The sequence below is a fragment of the Urocitellus parryii genome, chromosome 3, assembly GCF_045843805.1.
Source record: "Urocitellus parryii isolate mUroPar1 chromosome 3, mUroPar1.hap1, whole genome shotgun sequence".
Classification (NCBI taxonomy): domain Eukaryota; kingdom Metazoa; phylum Chordata; class Mammalia; order Rodentia; family Sciuridae; genus Urocitellus; species Urocitellus parryii.
Window position 1 is genome coordinate 91,850,226 of NC_135533.1, and position 22,360 is coordinate 91,872,585.

At 35.3% G+C, this 22,360-nt stretch overlaps 1 protein-coding gene across 2 annotated transcripts in view; it reads right to left on the bottom strand.

Annotated features, from left to right (window-relative positions):
* Window positions 1-22,360, bottom strand: part of Dpy19l1 (dpy-19 like C-mannosyltransferase 1) — a 95,873-nt gene that overhangs the window by 51,040 nt on the left and 22,473 nt on the right. For both annotated transcript variants that reach the window (XM_026387637.2, XM_077796779.1), the window contains exons 4-6: window positions 19,582-19,719; window positions 18,486-18,606; window positions 17,419-17,512 (exon numbers count right to left, since the gene is read on the bottom strand). In XM_026387637.2, coding sequence (XP_026243422.2) covers window positions 17,419-17,512; window positions 18,486-18,606; window positions 19,582-19,719 — 353 coding nt within the window. The remainder of the gene's footprint in view (window positions 1-17,418; window positions 17,513-18,485; window positions 18,607-19,581; window positions 19,720-22,360) is intronic.

Sequence of the window (22,360 nt, forward strand, 5' to 3'; positions counted from 1 at the left end):
ATCTATGGACTGAGACCTCTGAAACCATGAGCCCCAAATAAACTGTCCTCCTCAAAATTGTTCTTGTCAGTTCTTTTGGTCACAGCAATGAAAAAGTTGACTAAAACATTTGCTTAAGTAAGAGTAAAATGTTCCCTACTTTCCTCCAAGCCTGGGGAGAAGAGTGGGTTGCTTTTAGGTTTTCTCCATCATTTCTTTCATCTTTACTCTAGAGGTGTTCTTATTCAATTCAGCTCATGTTGCTTTTTCATTATTCTACAATGTCTTTCTTTCTTTCTGTCCACCTACAAGTACGTGTATAACACACAGAGGTCAGAAAGGTAACAAAAAACCTGAGGGTGTGAGTATTGTAGGCCACTGTATGTACTATCAGGGGACATATGAGGAAAAGTGGAGGGCATCTTCCTTTTCTCCTCAGGCAGATAGACAGGGCTGGGATCCCCAACACAGGGGGCCTGCTAGCCTTAGAAAAGGAAGAGGAAGAACACTGCATGTTTAGTGGCAGGTAGTATGTGGAGTTTCCATTTTCCCTTATGGATCTGGAGGTGCAGCCATCTGCTCCTAAAGGGAAAGGTGTCAGCATTAAAGATTTAAAGACAGAGGAGAACAGAAATACCATTTGCCTTTAAGGAGAAAAGTAACTAGGGAAAGCAAAGGGGTAGCTGAATCTTTAAGGGAGCAACTGAGGCTCAAAACTTTATAGGGTCCCTAATTGGAGACCTGTGTGACAGCTTTCTACCAGTTATCAGTCTGGACTGGCACAAGTTATAAAGGGGCAAACAAATGGAGGATATTGAACAAAAAGTGGCCGAGTGATACGTCATAAAATAAGGACACATTAAAGAGATATAAGTAGTTCAGGCCAGGACACTGTGCCAGTCTCCACTTACCACAGGGCACGCTGGCATCCATTTCTGTATCACCTTCATAGTACCCAATACACTTAGACTCTTTTAAATCTGCTCTTCAGAATAGGTAAAAACTTTTTTCTCACTGTTATTTTGATTTTTTACTTCCCTGCCTACTAGAATGGAGCATCTTCATTTTGTTTTGATAATACAGATTTTTTTCTTTTCTGAACTGCCTGTTCACAACCTTGTTTATTTTTCTAATAGATTGTCTGCTTTCCTATTTAAAGATTAGAGTTATCAAATCTCTGGCTGTCGTACAGGTGATGAAACATTTTAGTATAATTTATGATGTATTATTTTAGAAAGAAAATTTTAAATTTCATATAGTTAACATGTCAGTATTTTCCTTTATTTCATCTCCATTTCCTACTTAATCTGTGAAAGTTTTCCCCATCAAAAAAATACAGCCTCCTAAAATTTCTTAAGTATTATTTCATTTTCATTTATTATCTGAAGAACACTACTTTTGTTCTCTTTAAAAATACCCAATTTTACCCAATTATGCCTATTCCCAGAGAAATGAAATATGGCCTTTATCATATATGAATGTCTTATAATGCTAGATAAAATCTGTTTTGTAGTCAATTGACTTAATTCTGTATTTTTTTGTGTCACTATTTTTATTACTACAGCATTATGGTAATTTAAACACATAATAAAGGAATCTCCCCACCTCAACTACTCTTATATTTTTAAAAAATACTTTTAGGGCCAGGCATGGAGACTCACATCTGTAATTCCAGTGACTTGGGAGTCTGAGAGAGAAGGATCACAAGTTCAAAGCCTACCTCAGCAACTTAATGAGGCTAAGCAACTTAGGGAGACCCTGTCTCAAAATAAAACATAAATAGGGCTGGGGATGTGGCTCAGTGGTTAAGTGCCCATGTGTTCTCACCAACTTACTTTTATATTAATATCTTAATCAGTTCCCTTTTTCAGAAAAAGAAAACAAACAACAACAACAATAAAACTTTTGAGTTTCTGGCCAGAATGACATTAAATTTACATATAATTTAGAAAGGATGTTCATTATAATGATGGTAATTCTTTCCATTGGTTGCCCAGTATATCTCTCTCCACTTATTAAGTTTAATTGTATTTCCTTAAATAAAAACTTTATGATGAACAAGCAATATAGCGGGCAAGCATCTAAAGTTAAAACTTCTAGAAATACAGAGGAAAATATGATAAAAATCTGATCATAGTAGAGTACTGTAACAATATTTGGCAGGTTATGTTAATTAAGGAAACAAAGGATTTGAAATAGATAATCAATAAGTTTAATTCTGTGTATAGATAAATAAATTGATTGACTGATTTTTGACTATACTGGGAATTTGTTTGTTTGTTTGTTTTAATGTCCCTGGAGTATTCATCTACAAAGATACCTCATTCTCTGACTATAGTCAAAAACAACTTAAACCACAAAAAAAAAAAAATGAAGAAAAAAATTGAAAAAGTCACAAATCCAAATTTCCTGACTAAATCTCTAGATGCAGTTTGTCTTAGAAGTCCTACACCCTTCCTCAACAGCTACACAGCCCACAGGAAATTGAGGCTGGACATTCTACTGAGGGTTAAACCAGTGTGACAATGCTTGCTTCTCAACAAATTACAAAAATAGGTTCCAATCCAGTACATCCACGAATATAGACTCAGTTTTGCTCAACTAAGGGAGAAAGATTTTCTGGTAAACATATATACTCACAAATCTAGGGGCAGGGAAGAATAAAATGTGTTTGTCTATAGGATACTCTGAGTTATAATCACTATGAAATGGTCTAATTTCCAATAATCAAAAATGGCATCCTTAACATTGAATTCCCTCTTATCTTGAACCTAAAGATGTGTCACTTCATTTTGCTAAACAGAAAATATGAAATAATCAAAATGCTTAAAAATTTTTAATTTTTCTTTTTCTATTACAGTTGATCAGTTGACATTTCAGCATTCCCTAGTGGTTAAAAAAAAAATTCTTTTGCAATATTACCACCAAAACTGTCAGGAAAAAAGCAAGCTCCTGTTATGTAATTATTAAAACACTTCTAAGCTTGCTAAATATTTACCACATTTACTCATACTTCTCATTCATTTTTTGAGTCTCAATTTCCTTATTTAAAATACAGACATATTAAAAATTAAAAATACTTTCTTTTTTAAAATGTAAATATTTTGATTCAAATAGTTTTTAAAATTTTAAGATTTAGAAAAGTATTTTTAAATCTTCAAAATTCTTTCCAGTATTAAAATTTAATAATTCTATGATTCTCTTCTTTCCTATCCCTACTGATTTGTAAAGTTTCAAATCAATCATCAAATTTTGATGGGCTTTATTAATCACTGAGATTTTTGGCTGTATTCATATTAAGAATGATGAAACATACAAAATTCAACAACTGAACAGGTTAAAAAAGCTATCATAATCAATTCAAAACTATACTAAATAACCGAGTTTTCTTCTTATATAACTAAGAGAACGAAAGGATAATTTGGAAATAACAAATTATTTGAATAATCAAATATCCAATCTCACGTTTGAGAAGGCTTTGACCCTTTCCAACCTGATGATGAAACATCGGGCAGGCCTGCCTCACAGATGAGAACCTTCCCATATACCTACCTACAACAGTGGGAATTCACTGATGCACAAAGACAAGACAGAAAGTAAAGACGAGGAAAGAAAATGAAAATTAAGAAGCATTAATAAATTTCTTTATGTGGACCTCTCCAGCCTATTACAAGCAATTAATTAATGCCTTTATCTCTTCAATGGCATTAAGAAAAAAAAGTATTTTATTTACATTATTGTGAACTTCCCAATTCTTTGAAGCTGACATGGTACTTAGTACTGAGCTTTGCCCATAGCAGAGATTCAAATGTATCTGAGAGGTAAACAAATACATAAATACCATTCAATCAAGCACTGTTAGCATTCATTGTTTTAGAACCTTGCCATCAAACACTCCATGCCTCATGTCACTACTGCTCTTGAACACTGGTTCAGATATAGGCTCCCATTCACAGTAGGCACCTTGTGGTCAGTGGAGCCTCTATCTGTCAACCATGTAACCACTTGACTCCCTTTGTGCCCTCCAGTGGCTTCATTCCACTGTGAACAACAACCTACTCAGGCTTTCAGATCCTTCCTTTTCCTTCTACTGGAAATATCACTGCCTTCAGATGGTTCCCTGAAATCTCCTCCCAACTCTACTATCTAATATCTGAGTCTATCACTTCTCTGCATCCTACTCCACATACTAGCCCAGGCTGACCTCCTCTTCCACCTGGATGCCTCAATAGCTTCCCTTGCGGCCTCCCTGTTTCTAGGCCTGCTCCCTCCACAGTGTATTTTCTACGATCTTTAAAAGCAAACAAATTCAATCGATCCCACCTTTCACTATTATCCCATTTCTCTCAGGGTCAAATTCAAACACCAAAATATGTCTAAAATGCCTTGCAGGGTCTAGCCCTGCTACTCCTCCACAGTCCTTTCATGATTCTTGCTCCTACCCAAGCTCTGTGCTCTAGCTGCCCTGTCCTTGTTGTAGTTACTCAAGTGAAAAAGAAAAAGAAAAAGAATCTCATAGATTTTAGTATGCAAAACAGCATAGTGAGGGACAAGGCTGGTGGGGATGCACAGGCAATTCTAGTGAGATGATGCTTAAGTGTCTTCAAGTGACAGTGACACAAACAGAGAAGTGAGAAGACTCCAGAGATGTTCTAAAGAAAGAAAAATGATTTTGTGAGTACTTGGATTGCAGAGGTAGGGATAGGGAAGCCACAAATATCTCCCAGTGGTCAGACTAATATCCATTAGTGTAGACAGAAACGTCATTTGCTAGGATGGTGAAAACATAATGCGGGACAGGTTTTTAGGGAAAAGATGCCAATATTTTAAACCAATAACTTTCATCAATTTATGCATACTAAAAGAAATACTTATCTTTTAAATATTCATATACAACTGTTAGACCAAATGGGTTTGATCATGGATGTGATAGCAGGCCAAGTTAATAGAACATTCAAAAAAACAGCAGCTGGAAAAGTTTGAGATGGTGTAATTCACAGCATATTTAAGATATACTTTTAGCCAAAAACCCCATCTATATAAACAGTAAGAGTTTGAATTTTTAAAAAAGTTAGATAATGAAAATAAATAAATAAAATCAATTAAATATTAAAAAAGAAACATTATTCAAAAAAAGTATAGTCATTATGAAACTCCAAAAAAAATCAAATACAACAATGGAAATAAAACAGGCATAAAAGAATTCACAGGTGAGGGATAGCAGGGGATTAAAGAATTGAAATAAAAAGCTGTTATATTTTTTCACAAAGTCTAAAAAGAATACTGAATAACTTCATAGGTAACTTTGGTTGGATGATGAAAAGAATAGAAAAATTAGTTACAATGATTATTCACTTTAGTTGTAAAGAGAAACATTAAGGAAAATTAAAAGGGGACTTTGACATACAGACTAATTTTCTAGGTCCTCAGAACTACTATAACTCCTCTAGAAATTAAGTAGTTTCAAAAAGATTCTCTCTAGTATAAAAGGAGCCACTCTGAACCTCCAAAGACCAAATAAATAAATAAATAAATAAAATAGAAGAACAGAAAATTAGAAGAAGAACACAGTATTTTCTATGATTGGTGGGTCCATATGTGGAAGAAAAGGCATCTTCTGCTGACTAGCTATATCCACAAAAGGATGGACAGGCTTTTGTCAGAAAAGCTGAGAAGCAAAAATACTCAAAGCACTCAATAGAGACAGAGGATGGTAAACATTCAAAGGAGAGGAACAGAGACTGGGGTAGATCTGAGTAGCCTGAGCTTCAGACATGAAATCGAGAGGAATAGCAAAGATCTTTAGAATGTTCTTGGGAAAAAAAAAAAAAAAACTCTCTGTGCATGAGAGGAAATGGGAGAGGAAGAGGAGGGAACTCTGGACCCTGCCTCAGGAGTTGGACTCAGGCCCTCACATACGTAAATGTCCCATAAATGGATATAGAGACATTAATTATCCAAGTGTCACTTCCCCACAGAGATAAACAAGAATCTCAAGTGCCCCCTCAACTTTGTCTATCTGCTGACCATAAACAAAGGCTGCTGAAGTTACAAGATGAAAGGGGCCTGGGTTTCCCCCCACAAAGCACTTTACAGTCTGATCTTCTATAATAAAGCCCGCCAGTTAAGAAGTCCTGTCTACCTTACCTTCCACCCACCCCTTAAAAGCTCCCTCATTCTAAAATAGAAATGTCAAGCTAAGGATTACCAGGCTATAGGGAAGCTTTCAATGTGAAAAACCGAAAATAACACAAATTCAAGGGGGAGCCAGAGACTACCTAGGATGCCGAAGAAATGTTTAAACCCAAGATTCTTTAGGAAAGTTGGAACTTTCACAAAATGGACCATAAAGCCTAACAGACAAAATGAAGAACAAAACTCCAAAGAAAATTAGATTTTAATCCAAAAATTTCAATGTCCAGACAATAGGATTTTGAAAAAAAAAAACTGAAAAAAAAATGGAGAAGGAAAAAATCATATAAGAGAAATAATAATAGAAGTAGTGTTCTCCAAAATGAAGTATGTACATGCCCAGACAGGGAGAGCCCAAAGTATCCAAGGAAAAGGATGAAACATTATCTATCCACATCACAAACTTGCACAACAACAAATATAAAAATATGAACCTAAAAGCTTCCAAAGAGAAAAACAAGGCCACAAACAAAAGGAACAAATGGCAGAAGAACATCAGACCTTTGAAAAGCCAAACTGAATCTCTAAAGACAATGAAACAGTCTTCCAAAGTTGGAGGAGCCAGGGCTGTAGCGCATGCAAGCCTACAATCCCAGCAGCCTGGGGGGCTGAGACAGATGGAGAATTCAAAGCCAACCTCAGCAAAAGCAAGGCATTAAGCAACTCAGTGAGACCCTGTCTCTAAATGGAATACAAAATAGGGCTGGATATGTGACAAAGTGGTCGAGTGCACCTGAGTTCAATCCCTGGTAACAACAAGAAAAAAAAGTTGGAAGAAAAATAAAATTCCATAACCAGGCAAACCAGTAATCAAGAATAAAAGTGAAATAAAGAATGTTCAAACATGCAACATGTGTGTGTTTTAAAGTGACCTCTATTCATACTGTTACTTGGGAATGAGACCCTCCAAAATGAAAAAATAAACAAGAGGCCAAAATGGGGTCCCAAATGGGGTTCCAAATGCAAAATCCCAAGCAGCAATGAATCAGACAAGAGAAAAAGGAAATTCTCAGGAGAGTGGTGAACAAAACTTCCAGAATACAGAATACAGCAAGCTTAGAGAAGGGCCAGTCGCGTAGGATGGAACCAGAAGACAAAGGGCTCCAGAAGGGAAAGCCCCGGGACTCCATGTTGGGGAAATGAAATAATGGATTTTATACATATGGCAAAATTAAATGTGAGTGTTTAATAGTTCAACTGTAGAACTGGTGAGGAATTATCAGTATATAGAAAACTAAGCAAAACTAAATATTAGGCAAAAAGGAAAAACGTTAAGTTACTAAATAAAAATTATTTGCACTATATGACCTATTAGCAGTGACCGGTGTTCATAGAGTCATAATGATGATAACTGTTACTACTAGTTTACATGTTAGAACTCTAGAGGTTTCACAGATTTAAAAGTGGTTTTTGCTAGACAAAGGGATGAGTGGGGTGAGGAAACAGATGGGGCAAGGGACTACTGCTGTGTTTTATCATTAAAAAGGTCAAATAATACCAAAAGATATGTGTGTACACACAAAATAATGAGAAATAATTTTTAAAATGTACTACAGGTAGAGCATCTGTAAATATGAAATTAATTCTGAAAAGCTGAATTTCAAAATGCTCCAAAATCTGAAACTTTTTGAGTATTAACATGATGATGCAAGCAAGTCTGATGGTTCAAAGTACATAAACTTTGCTATATGCACAAAATTATTAAAAATACTGCATCAGATTTAGGCTGTGTGACATAATGAGATACAAATGAATTTCATGTTTAGAAATGGAACTGATTCCATTCCCTAGACATCTCATTTTTTATATAAATATACACACAAAAAGAAAGCCCAAAAATATTCCAAAATCTCAAAATTCAAAACACTTCTAGACCCAAGTATTATGAAAGTAATATTCAATCTGTAAGAAATACCATATCCAGTTATATGGCACATTAATAGAAAGAAAACTGTCCAATAAACTCATTTGGAGACCTGTTGATATTTGTCAGACAAATATCTACAAGAACAAAATCATAAAAATGTTCCAGATAACACTAAAACAGATATTCTTACTAATTACTAAAATAAATGAAATAGTAAATTTCATTTACTTTAGCTCAAAAACTATTGGAAAAGAAACTTTCCGAGGAACAGACTGATTCGAATCATCCAAAACTAGGAAGTTACGGGCATTAGTCCATGAAACAAAAATAAGTACAATTTTTTTTTAAAAAAAGGAATGTTCATAGAATAAATAATTCTTGTAAATTAAAGCATTCCCAAAGAATTGAAAATGCAATAGTAGTGTTGAAAAAATAAGTTATGCTGGATAAAATTTTCTGGAATACAGAACAAAGTAAAAGATATTAAAAGTAAAAAAAATATGTAAAAACTAGAGAATTGGGAAATAGGAAGTGAAATAGTCAAATAATGTAACTCATGAAAGAGAAAACAATAAATTAAAAAAACAATCCAAGAAAATTTCTCAGAAATTAAGGACATACTGACAAGACTAAAACTAATCCAATGTCTAAGATAAATGAAAGCAGATCTATACCAAGACATACTGCTGTGAAATTTCAAAACAAAGAGAAGATTCTATAATATTCCAGAAAAAGGAAAGAGAAAACGCCACATACAAAGGTTTTAGAAATCTAAATAACATTAATGTCTGGATAGCACCATCTTAAGCAAAACAACAATAAAGGACACCTTCAAAATTCTCAAGGAAAGTGTTCTCAAATCTAAAGATGAATATTCAACCAAATAATCAAATAGGAAGGCAAAATACAAACATTCAAATATATCAAAATATACAAATTCTTATTTATCTACCCACTCTTAAGAGCTACTAGAAAAAGTACTCTAATCAAGAAAAAAATAATAAAACAGGAACAGCACAGGAATCCAGAAAAAGAGAGCAGCAAAGGAAATCCCAATGGCATAGTTCTATGGTTTGGATCTTAATTGTCCCCCAATGACCATATGTTGAACTCTTGTTCTCCAGCTTGTGGTGCTGTTAGGGGATGGTACAAATGTTAGGATATGAAGCCTAGTGGAAGGAAGTCGGGTCGCTGAAAGCATGATCTTAAGGGAATATTGGGACCCTGGAGCCTTCCCTCTCCTTGCTTGCCAGTCACCATAAGATGAGCAGTTTTGCTATGTTGCATGCTCCCTGCTCTCATGTTGTGCTTCATCACAGACCCACAGCAACAGAACCAGCTGATCATGAACTGAAACCTCTGAAACTCTGAGCCAAAATAAATCTTTCCTCTTTTTCAGTTGTTTATCTCAGGTATTTTGTTACAGTGATGGAAAACTAACACAAATGGTTAAGGAAATTGCCAAGAGGATAAATGTGTACAAACCATATTACACAGACAGTCCAGGACCAAATACTGATCCATGCCCCAAATCCCATCAGCTAAAGACACTCATTTCACTCACAAAAGTTGTTCTTTGCTGATATGCTCCTCAGAGCTAAAGTATATGGTGGTGAATTTAATAACAGGGTTGCTCCTCCATCAACGATATTTCTGCTGGACATTCCATATCACTCTAAATTTCTGCCAGATGCCCCCAAAACTGAATCTTACATTTACCTCAGGACTGGCTCATGACCTTGCCCACTGATGTCCTGAGGAGTTGAGCTACTGGTTAAATGCCTGCATGTGATTTCTTACAGCTGGCCTCCTCACACCAGACTTGGTACACAGTCAGAGTACTGCAGTCTCTCAGAGGGAGTTACAGTCTAGGACTTGGGCCCCTCTGGCTAGTCATGATCTTGGCCTGGTGCCTTTATTTAAGGTCTTGGACAGAGGTCCTTTTTAGACATCTCCTACAAAGTGGGCAGAGAAGTTTTAAGACACTTTTCCCCACTTTCAGACTTAATACTTGATCCTTTTCCACTCCTAATCCTTCGCCCATTCCCCTGACCCCATTACAAGATCCATAAGACTTCCAAAGCCTTTTTAGGGCTCTCTTAACAGTGAGATGACCCTCTAGTTGTGACCCTTAACTGGGGTAGAAGGATGCAACAGATAGAGTCAGTAATTTCTCTAAATCCCTGGAAGCCCAGTTTCCTCTCAAAGTTCAGCTTTTTGTGTTTGATATTCAGTTTTTCAAAACCAAACAGTATGCCATTATTTAAGGATATAGATATAGATATAGATGAAGGTGGGAAATTATCAAGAAAAGCAAGGAAAAAATTAATCCAAAAGTTAGGATGTCATTTCCTCTGAGGAAAGGGAAGAGAAGAGAATGCACTAAGGAAGACTTGTATGGGTATGAAAGCTTACAACAATTTGTAATTTCTCTGAGTGATGGGCACACAAGAATTCATTTTATTAATCTTTAAAAATGTACATATAAAGATTTTATACAATTCCACAGGTGTAATATATTCACACATTAAAAGTTTCTTAAAGGAAGATACTGAGTGATAGATAATGGACTCAAATTATAGAGATGCACAAACATAAAGCAAAGAATTCCATATAGCTATTTGTTAAAAGACCCTTAGCATAAGTGAATGAAATAAGCCAATCCCAAAACACCAAAGGCCAAATGTTCTCTCTGATATGTGGATGCTAACCCAAAACAATGGGGGGTGGGGAGGGGATGAATAGAAATCTATTGGATTAGACAAAGGGAAACAAAGGGAAAGGAGGGGAATAGGAAGAACAGTAGAATTAATCGAACATAACTTTCCTAGCCTTGTACTTGAATACACAACCAGGGTAACTCTGCATCATGTACAAACACAAGAAAGGGATCCTAAATAGAATAAGTTACACTCTACATATGTATAATTTGCAAAACACATTCTACTGTTGTATATAACTAAAAAGAAAAAGTACCTCAGCACAAGCTCAAGCAATCATTTAAAAGTAAAGTTCAGTAAAAGTATTCTTTCTATGGAGTACAACAAAAACAAGTCCAAGCAGGCAGCAGTGACCAGAAAAATAGTGGTCAACAGATAGACATTGCTGTGTCCAAAAGTGTCAGAAACCCACAGACTGACTACTGTTTTCTCCAGAAGACCTGCTCAGATGATCCTTAATCTATTATGGAATCAAAGATCTAAGAGCCTAAAAACAAATGAAGGTATTTTGTGGTCATCCCCAGATAGATATAGAGGAATAGGCTCAAAGATTCTTTTTTTTTTTTTTAAATATTTATTTATTTTTAGTTTTCGGCAGACACAACATCCTTGTTGGTATGTGGTGCTGAGGATCGAACCCAGAGCCGCACGCATGCCAGGCGAGCGCACTACCGCTTGAGCCACATCCCCAGCCCTAGGCTCAAAGATTCTAATAAGAGTTCTAACAATTATACTGAAACTCAGGTGATTCCATGATTTTTTTCTTTTTTAAAAAATATTTTATTTAGTTGTAGATGAACACAATATCTTTATTTATTTTTGTGTGGTGCTGAGGATCGAACCCAGTGCCTCAAACACGCAAGGCAGGCACTCTACCACTGAGCTACAGCTCCAGCCCCATGCTTCCATGATTCTATTCTTTCTCTTTTGACATAGGAAATGTGGGAAAGGAAATTTTGTGTCCTTCAGCTGCAGTTTTAAGAAGGGGTGTAGAAACTTGAAAATGGAAGCAGGTATAATGGGGTGGGGGGAGAAAGTGTAGCAAAAAGGGATAAAGCCAAAGTTCTCTTAGGTAAGCCATAGTACTTTTCTGATGGTTTTGTGCATCCTTTTTGCCATCTCATGGTTAAAAAACAAAGCAAGCAACCAATGGCAGAGCTGCCAGGTGATCACCATCCAAGGACAGAGGTGTGCAAGGAGGATGGCACCACTTGTCCTTTGAAGGGGCGTTTAGGAATGACACATTCTTAGGCAGATGGGGAAGAACCAAAATAGATTGAAGGACTGAAACAACTAAAAATAACAGCAGCCAATGGGGATGAACTCCAATGCCAACAGAGGGAGGAGCCTTACACCAAAACCTTCTTTTCAATGAATATTCCCTAATTCATGACCAAATTCTATCCTAAATTGATTTTCTACTAATATTCACCTGCTAAAAATTTTGATTCCAAAGCCATGCTAGAAAAACAAATCCACTACTTACATCTCTATCAGAGAAGTAAGAGATGGTAAACAAATGGAGTAAGAGGTAGAGAGAGAAAGAAAGGTGATGTGGAAAGTGCAGGTGCTATAGTTTGGATCCTGAATGTGTTAAAGGGTTGGTCCTCAACTTTGTGCTATTGAAAGGTGGTGGTACATTTAAGATGTGGGGCCTAGTGGGAGATTTTTGCCAAAAAAAATCTGGGGTCAGGCCCTTGAAAGAGATTAGAACACTACCCCTTCCTCCATCTGATTTTTGGTGGTTTTTTTCCCCCTCTCCCCAGCTGCCATGAGGTGAGCAGCTTGATCCATCATGCACTCTCCTCATTTACCACAATCCCATAAAGAAGAGGTCTACTCAACCATGCAATAAGACCTCCAAAACTGCCAACAAAAGTAAACCTTTTTTCTTTATAAGCTGATTATCTCAGGTATTTTTTATAGTAATAGAAAGCTGAATAACACATTAGGCTTTCTTGGTTAAGACAGCTTTCTAATAATCAGTTTCAGTTTTCATGAGGCTTGAATGCTTTTTTTCCTATCTCTGATTCCACAAATATCTGTCTCCCAGTATTGCACTCCCTCTTTGATTTGAGTGAGTCAAAGTATTTCTGGTGCACTCTTTCCAAAAACAAAGAAAAATAACCTATTTAGAAATCCTGTTATTATTTACATGCATCTTTTATGTCATTAAAGTTATGATAAACTTTATGTACATGTGCATTTTTTTCCAGAAAAGCTGGCTATAAAACTTATTACAGTATATCATTGCCTAATGATATACTGTAATTAATAGCAAAACATAGAAAATACTATTCTTATCCCAAAATGCACCTTGTTAGCAATAACCCCAAACTCCAAAATAATACTAGAATCAAACTAAAATACCAAGAATAAAAAGTTCAATATTACTTGTTTGATATTGTCCCCTGGAAGTTATCAACAAAAGGTTTTGATACTTATTAATCAGAGAATTTCATTTCCTAGGCATATTTAAATTTCCCTCAAAGACACAATAGGGGAAGTCCTAACTAAAGAAATTGGCCTTCAGAAACTGTCAGTCTTTAGCTTAGAAATATCAGAGTATCTTATGAAATGAATAACTGTGACTGTGAATTAAAAATATAGCTCCAAAAATAATTAACAATGGACATTTTAAATAAATAAGAAAATACTAAGAATTTCAGAAAAAAAGAATTATACCATGATTTGCAAAACAAATCTCACTTCACCTCCTCTAGTCAGAGCTTGGCAGCCTGGTCCCATTTAGCATGTAGCTACTTTCTATTTTCTCTTCTATTTCCATTTTTGGTAAAATGGATTGGCTGTTTGGCTTCTGAAAACTTACATCTGTATTAATTAAAAGCAAATATTCTTCTGGGATAAAAAATGTCACACTTGGTCTACTCTGCAAATTTCTAATCTTCTAGACAAATTTCAACGTTCATATTTCAATATATAATAATTTCTCAAAAAACTCTAACCACCATTTTAAATGTCTTTCACTTTATTCTCAACTCAGATTTAAAAAATATGAAGGTTTATATCACTCATAAAATCAGAAGGTTGACTAAACTAATCAAGGAAGAAATCGTTAAGAACTAGTGATTATGAAGCCACTGAAAATACTTAAGTCAAAAGTATTTTAAAATTGTACTCCACATATGTCAGGATCAGGGTTTCAGTGTGATTTATACCTGTACTCTCAGGAAGCAAAAAGAATTCCAGCTTCCTGACAAGTGTCTCCATTACGCAGAGGAACTATAAGCTTAGCTGGTGATGAGGAATGAAAGGAAGATCTTTGAGCATAGGATGCTGTAATACTGTAAAATCCTTGGAATCTCCAAAGTGATAAGGTTTTTATTGTTGTTGTTGTTGTTGTTGTATATTCCAGTGAGTTAACTGGTGGCTGGGTAGCTTAAGGATGAAACTGGTCACAGGAAAGACCAGGGCAGGATTACACATTTGAGACTTTTCATCCCCATCCCCAACCTCTAAGAAGGGGAGAGGGGCTGAGGTTATGTTGACCACCAATCACCAATGATCTTATCAATCATGCCTATGTAATAATGAAGGTTCCATAAGACAAAGGCTGAGGTTCAGAGAGCTTCCAGATAGCTGAACACACAGTCGTATCTCCAAAGTGGTACGCCCAGAGAGATCACAAAATCACCTCACCCATTCCCTCATACCTTACCCAGGGCTTCTCTTCATTGGTATCCTCTGCAACATCTTTAGGATAAACCAATAAATATAAGTAGGTATTTCTCTGAGTTCTGTGAGTCATTCTAGCAAATTCCCAAACCCAAGAACTCCTAATCATAGTCAATTAGTCAGAACACCAGTTTAAAAAAAAAAAAAAAAAAAAAAAAAAAAAGCTGGGGTTGATTTATGATTGGCATCAGAAGAGACAATTTTTGGACTTAGTCCTCAACTTGTGAAATCTGAGGCTATCTCCAGGTAGACAGGGTAGAATTGAATTAAAGGACACAGCTACAGAACCGAATAGTTGTTAATAATAAGAAATCCCCATACATTTCTTTGTGAAATCTTTTTTTTTAAAGAGAGAGGAGAGAGAGAGAGAGAGAGAGAGAGAAGAGAAGAGAAGAGAAGAGAAGAGAAGAGAAGAGAAGAGAAGAGAAAAGAAGAGAGAGAGAGAATTTTTAATATTTATTTTTTAGTTCTCGGCGGACACAACATCTTTGTTGGTATGTGGTGCTGAGGATAGAACCCGGGCCACACACATGCCAGGCGAGCGCACTACTGCTTGAGCCACATCCCCAGCCCCTTTGTGAAATCTTCTGAATTGATTATGTTAAGTAGAAATTATAATAGAAGAATCTAAGTTCCTTCTTCCTCTTTATCCTCAGAGATGCCTTTGAATAGGACTAAAGAGATTAGGGTTAAGAAAAAAGCCCACAAAGAGCAAAAGTAGAGCTGCAGACCAAGGTGGGGCATGAGAGTTGTGCAAAGATAGAAGAGGTCAAAAGCAGTCAAGTGGGAGCGAAATAAGCCCCAGCCCTTGACACTGTGAGAAGAATCAGAGACAGCTATTTGGAAAGACCCAAGTGCTCAAGTATCAGTCGATCCCTAACACCACCTTAAGCAGTAGTCTACAGGCAATAAAACTACTGTAAGAAATGAGAATTTACACTCTAATTCAATAACACAAATGTACACACATATATACATCAAACCAAAGTTCCTCTGATACCTATGCCATTAAATGTAATATATTCTACTATTCATATTTGTCTTCTTTCATTTTTCATGCTAAAAAAAAATTCAGGGTCCAATCAACTAAACTGGTTTTTAAAACCCTGTAACAGTTTGACAAGCTCTGTGCTGGAGCACTCACTATGTGACTTTGGGAACAGGAGAAAGTAAGGATACTGTGGGATCATAGCTCAGCCTGAATCCTGTTTCTCTACCAAATTTCTGATTTCCTTCACTAGTTTTTGAATAGGTTTCAAACCATCCTGACACAAATGCTTCTGTTTCAGCACCCTCTCAAAAACATACATTCCAATAAAACTGGTCTGCTTTCCACATCCCAGATTTCCCATGTTTGCCTATCCCTGGGATGCCCTCCTCCTTAGAATTTATTTCTACCAATCCAAGTCCACCTAATTTCCAAGGTCAAGCTAAAGTAAGCCTTCCACATAAAACAAATTTCTCTTTGCCTCCGAAATTCTAAAACTTCATCCTTTCTTACAGTCTATCTTCCACTCATACACACAACCTGCAGCTACCCTCATTTCCTATCCTGCCCCATTCCTGGGCAGAGTACAAACACAGTCTTTATAAAGAAACTACTTGATATATACTTTACATGGTAATTAACAAGTGAATATGGATCTCCCATACAAGGAAAAAACTGACTACCAACAAGAGTTGAGGTTCAAAGACCCAAGACACCAAGAATCCCTCAACCCAACCAGAACCTTATATTCTCTTCAGCAGATACTTCACCTTCAGCCTTTGAAATGACAGTTATAGCAAGCATCATAGGAAAACATGAATGTTTAATAAATTTTTAAAATTCTTCTTTCAATTAAGAAAGTAGATATTTAGGAATAATACCATGTTTTACATTCTGACTTCTGTTAATTGAAATTTAATCTCCCAAATGCAATAAATGTATCTGTACAACAGATATAACAGCAAAATGAACGTATCCCATCAAATACCCCCCACTTTGGTTCATTATGATTCAAGTAGACTGATCTATTGTCCCTCAAGTAAGCATCCTTTCCTGACTACCACCCTTCTTTTGATTATGATATTTTGTGTATCTCTTTTAAAAATTTTTTTTCATGTCATCTTTTAATCATACATTTTCATATCACTTTTCCCAATAAAATAATTAAAAAGACCTAAATCAGAAATATTAGCATCAAAGTGTCTTAAATCTATATTCAAATGTTTTAAATTGATCTAGTAACTTCCTCACTTGATAAATATTTATAAAGAAACTGCTGTGTACTCAAATGCTGAACTAGAAACAATAAACCTTTGAAGTACTAAACTAAAAGTGCCATGCTTCCAAAACAAAGAGGATAATGGGATAATAGTACATTCAAATTCATTATCCTAAGTTGAAAATCATATACATACATATGTTTGCATTTCTGTACTACAAAGAATCAGCAAGCAGTAAGGAAAAAAATTCTAAAGATACTCTCAAGGTCAAATAGTTCAAACACATATACAATGTGACAAATTGTCAAAAAAAAACATAAAACCTTTAAAAACTTATCACTTTTAGTTTTAGAAATGCTGCTCAACTGTGAAGTAAATCAGGACAGAAATATTAAATATAATTATCTATACAGACTATACTTCTGTTTTAACACTAACGAAGTAAGGGCCATTTATATTTGATAGTAAGTAGTCTTTTCACTTACATTTTTCATGAACAATACATACTGTTTAAGCTCAAATGCCTATAAATAGTTAAAATTTATCAAGTATCTCTATATGTTCTGTTTAAGCCTCTAAAACTACTTTAAGTGTGGTGAGCCAATAGTGAAATTATACAAATATGAAATAATTTTATAACTACAACTACATATTTTAAGAATACTGTTGTAAAATTGAATAAGTTATCAATGATTTAACTATTAACTAATCAACTATTTTTATTAATGTCTTATGAACATACTAAAATATTCTTACCTTAAATATGTGCCGTATATGAAGAATAATGCCATCATTAGTCCATTTAAAATAAAAATTACAGCAACATAAAAGCAAGCAGGATCTCCCAATCCTTTAAAAATAAACAAAACATATGTTCTAACCAAAATTACTTTATATGTCTAGCAATGTAAATTAAACTGCACTTATTTTGAAAATAGTTGCAAAATAAATGGTCTCCTTGGTTCCCACATGAAAACATGATGTTAATAAAGACTAAAGATGAGAACAGTGTAGTGGGGATTTAAAATCAAGGTGGAAATCTTCTGATATGCCTCCTATCCAAGTGCAGAGTCTATGCCCTGTTTTTTTGTGTGTTTGTTTGCTTCTTTGTCTGTTTCTGTGTGTGTGTGTGTGTGTGTGTGTGTGTGTGTGTGTGTGTGTTAGTTATTAGGGAATAAATCTAGGGCCTTACACATGCTAGATAAGTGCTTTACCTCTGAGCTATAGCCCCAGTCCTTTGCAAATTTCTATTTTAGGCACAGTCTTGCTGAATTGCATAGGGTGGTCTCAAAACTCGAAACTGTCCTGCCTCGGCCTTCCAAGTAGTGAGGATTAAAGAAATGCACCACTGCTCCCAGCTTAAACCCTATTTTTCAGTTTGTGTCAGGATGCAACAGAGTAAGGCATTAAGTAACACCAAGCGCCTTGTAAGGCTAGGGCATAAGAGGCCACACAGTGCCATCCTGGAGCCTAGAGTTACAATAGGAAAAGCATGTCTGCTATGAAAAAAAAAAAAAAAAAGCCCAAAGCACATGAAAGGCCCCAAGCAGGTGTCCTAGCTGAGCTCAACCTCATAGTCACCTCAGCCCAGGAGCCAGAACGTGGGTGAAGTAGGTTCCATTTAAGTCCACTTTCCCAGACACTTGAGTCTTACTAGTAGAGCCCCTGACACCAGGAAACAAATCAACCCTGTCTAGCCAGCCCAAATTTCTGACTTGCAGAATCTATAAGCATAATAAAATGGTTGTTATTTATATCATTAAGTGTGGGACAAGCTTATTATGTTGCAATGATAATTGAGCAATATCATAAAAAAAACTTACCTTCACAACTTTCAATAGGACTGAGTCCTTCTCCTCTGGTAACTGTCCAACATATCTTGGTTTGAATACCAATCATGTCCATTATTTTGGTATAAATTCGGTACCAGCTGGCCAAGATTACCTATTTTTAAGAAAATAAACACATTATAAAAAACATTATTCTAGAACAGTAATCCCAGCTACTTCAGAGGCTGAAGTAAGAAGTCACCAGTTTAAGGCCATCCTGGGGAACTTAGTGAGACCCTAGTTCAAAAATGGCTGTGGGTATAGCTGACCTCAGTGACCTCTGAGCTGTACCTCCAGAGCATTTGCCTAACATAGTATCACTAAAACACATAAAAAATCATGTACCATGCAATCCCATTTCTGAAAAGTCAGAACATACTCAAAAGCAATACTTTCATGAGAAAATACTAGAACTTGATAGTTATTTATTTGTTGTAACATTCATGTCCTCATTAATCTATTAACTAATTGATTTGGAGGCTGCTGCTGAGCAGAGACCCAGACAGACACAAACTTGCCATCAGCGCGCCTTCCAGCACATAATGAAGGCAGATATAAGGAAATGTGCTTCACAAGATCCTCCTGTTAAATCAATGAGGAAGTAAACCTCAGCTAGGCCCGGGAGAACATTTAGGGATGTGTCAAATAAAAGCAGGGAGGGCAATGAGAGGCCAAAAATCATTCCTGATATCACTGCCTTCCTCCCTTACTTTCAGGGTATACAGACTCCTGCCCACCCTGCCCTAAAAAAGTATGCTCAGTTAAATGAGAACCACTGAGAAGCATTATTTGGCAAAGACATGCAAGTTTGGTACTACTTCGATATAATGCTTACAAACACATAGAATCTAGATAGTTTTCACATTTTTCTAATCAATGCAATCAAAACAATAGTTCTCATAGAACCTGTTAAGGTTCTCCCAGATTAATAATGATCTGTTTCCCATATTCCTTCCCGAGATACACATTTTCTTTTTAAAAAAAAATGAATAAAATTTAGTATATTAAATTAGATCTTAGATATAGAAACAGCATTTAATACAAAAGAAAAAAGCAAAAAAAAAATCACAATTGGAAAAAAGTAACTTACCTCAGGGTAAAGATTGAACCTTTTTAATGTATTAATAACAAGAGGGTATTCAGTCAGTTTATCATTCATAATCATCCATACTCCATTCAAAAATGAGGGGGCTTCCACAATAGTCTTGAAGTAAGAATAATATAGCCCCTGAAATAAGGGTAGTAAGTCCCAGTTATAAAAAAGTACATAGTTATTATGTCTCCTCTTAGCCTAAAAAATGTTTTAAATACACTGTCTCTGAAAAAGAAAGCACTGCAGAAAGTGATAGCCACATTAATATTACAGGTTTCTGATCACTGATAAATTCTTAGTTTCAAAAAAAACTACATATTTTAGAATAACCTTGTCTTCATTAAAATAATTAAACACAAAATAGTTTCAAAATTTAAAATATATAAATAAAACTCTTAAAAGATATATATAAATAAAAGTTTCAACACTTAAAAGATATATATAAATAAAACTCAGCATACTTCGTCTAAGAAAAGTCTATAATCCATATTAATATGTATTAGAAAAACCTAGCTTATGAACAGAGCAAGTGGCTTATTTTGAAGCTAACATTTACCATGAACCAAGAAAAAAAATGCTTTGGCCTATTTATCTGAATCCCCAAAACAACATCAGTCATCTTTAGTCCAGATTTACATGCAAAAATGCAAATACACTGAGAAAGCTGCATAATGATATTATGTATTAATTTCATTCACATGCCAAATAATTCTTTTAGATCATTTTCCCTCCTATCAATTCAGCATAAGGTAAGAACCCTGTGGGTCTGGGGATGGGGAGGGGTCCTGTTTTGACACAAATAACGGTTTAGTTTGACTTGCTACTTTGGAAACGTAGCACAGACAAAATAAAACATGGGACAAAAAATGTGAAAGTACTAGACACCAAGGGAGAGATCGAAGTGGCAATATAAAGGCAGATAAATACAGAATACAAATACCATATCCTAAACAGTTTTACCTATTAGCAGCTATCAAACTCAAAACTGGGTTTGGGCTCATAAACACTAAAGTGGTTTAACAACGTAGATATTTATTGAAAAAGAAAAATGTTCTTGATATTATAATGCTTTAGCTCTTTGTTTTTAAAATTAAATTTCCTACTGTACTGAGTTAAATAGTGACTCTCAAAACTTCATGTCCACCAGAACCTAGGAATATAAACTTACTTGGAAACAGGAATAGAAACTTATAGGAAACAGATGTAATCAACTTAAGATGAGATCATACTAGATTAAGATAAACTATAAATCCGATATAACCAGTATCTTTTTAAGAGGGAAATTTGCATATAGAGAGACAGGAAAAAGGGCCACATGAAGATGGAGGCAAAGACTGGAGTGACACATCAACAAGCCACAGAACACCAAGACTCCCAACAAACCACTAGATGCCAGGACACAAAGGGAGACTCCCCCTACTGCCTTCAGAGAAAAGGTGGCCTGCCCACACCTTAACCTCCCACTTGTACAGAACTATAAAAAAATACAATTATGCTATTTTAAGCCATCTAATTTGGTGTAATTTGTTATGGCAGCCCTAGAAAAGTACTACACTTACCTTGTTTTGTAGGTTTGATTTTAGTTTATTTAATCTTAAAACAAAAAATTTTACAGTCCTAAGAACCAAAATAAAAATAAAAGGAATTAACTATCAACTGGGACGAGGACTTCAAGTAGCTTTAAGACACAGCAATTTTACTGTACATCCTTAGTGGAATATTGCCTAAAGTCAAAATACATTACAAGAAATTCTTGAAAACGGAAAACTATTTTCAGTAATCAATTTTTCAAAAATATCTTCAGTATTATTATTCCTAATAAATGTGTAATTTGAAATTAAGATTCTCAGACTAAGCAAAAATGTAGAAATTTACTATCAAGTAATTAAAAATCATCTAAAATCTTATTTTAAATATAACATAAACTCACAATTTATTTTCATTTTTTAAAAATTTGTTTCTTAATTCTGTTTGCTAAAAAGACCTAGACACAATGGTCAATCTAGTAGGAATAAGTATTTTCAGTGCCAAGATGTGGTAGTCTCTAAATACCATTTGCCACTAAAAGGAATTAGGGCTCTTTAGAAAATTGGCTGAAGCCAGTTCTGGGGAGAAAACATTTTTCAGTACTTGAAAAAGTAAGGAAGATATGAGATACTAGTAAGGTCACATCAAGGGCATGCAGAGCCAAATGCAAATTTTTCACCAGCTATAGATAGCAAAATCTACAAAACATGTTAAAATCCATTAGATCATAAGGATACTGTAAGAAGGAACTCCACTATTCATGACTAAATGATACCAGAGAACCAACTCATCTTTCTAAAGAGTGGCAAATGAAAGAAAATAATTGCACATTTTCCTATCTTTCCACTAAAAAAAAATACCTCCCAGAGAATCCAAATAAGTATTCTGAGAAAGTTCTTTATAAAATTACAGGGCATAAGTTCAAGAAAAAAGTAATAGAACAATCTCTGTTTGACATTACTAATGAGAAAACAGAACTAGACTGATAAGCTGGGTTTTAAGGAGGGACCAGTAATACAATTCCTGAAACCACTAATTAAACTTAAAACTGCAAATTGGGTTGAGGATGTGGCTCAAGTGGTAGTGCACGCACTCGCCTGTCATGCGCGAGGCGCTGGGTTCGATCCTCAGCACCACATAAAGATGTTGTGTCCACCGAAAACTAAAAAATAAATATTAAAAAATTCTCTCTCTCTCTCTCTCTCTCTCTCTCTCTCTCTCTCTCTCTCTCTCTCTCTCTCTCTCTCTC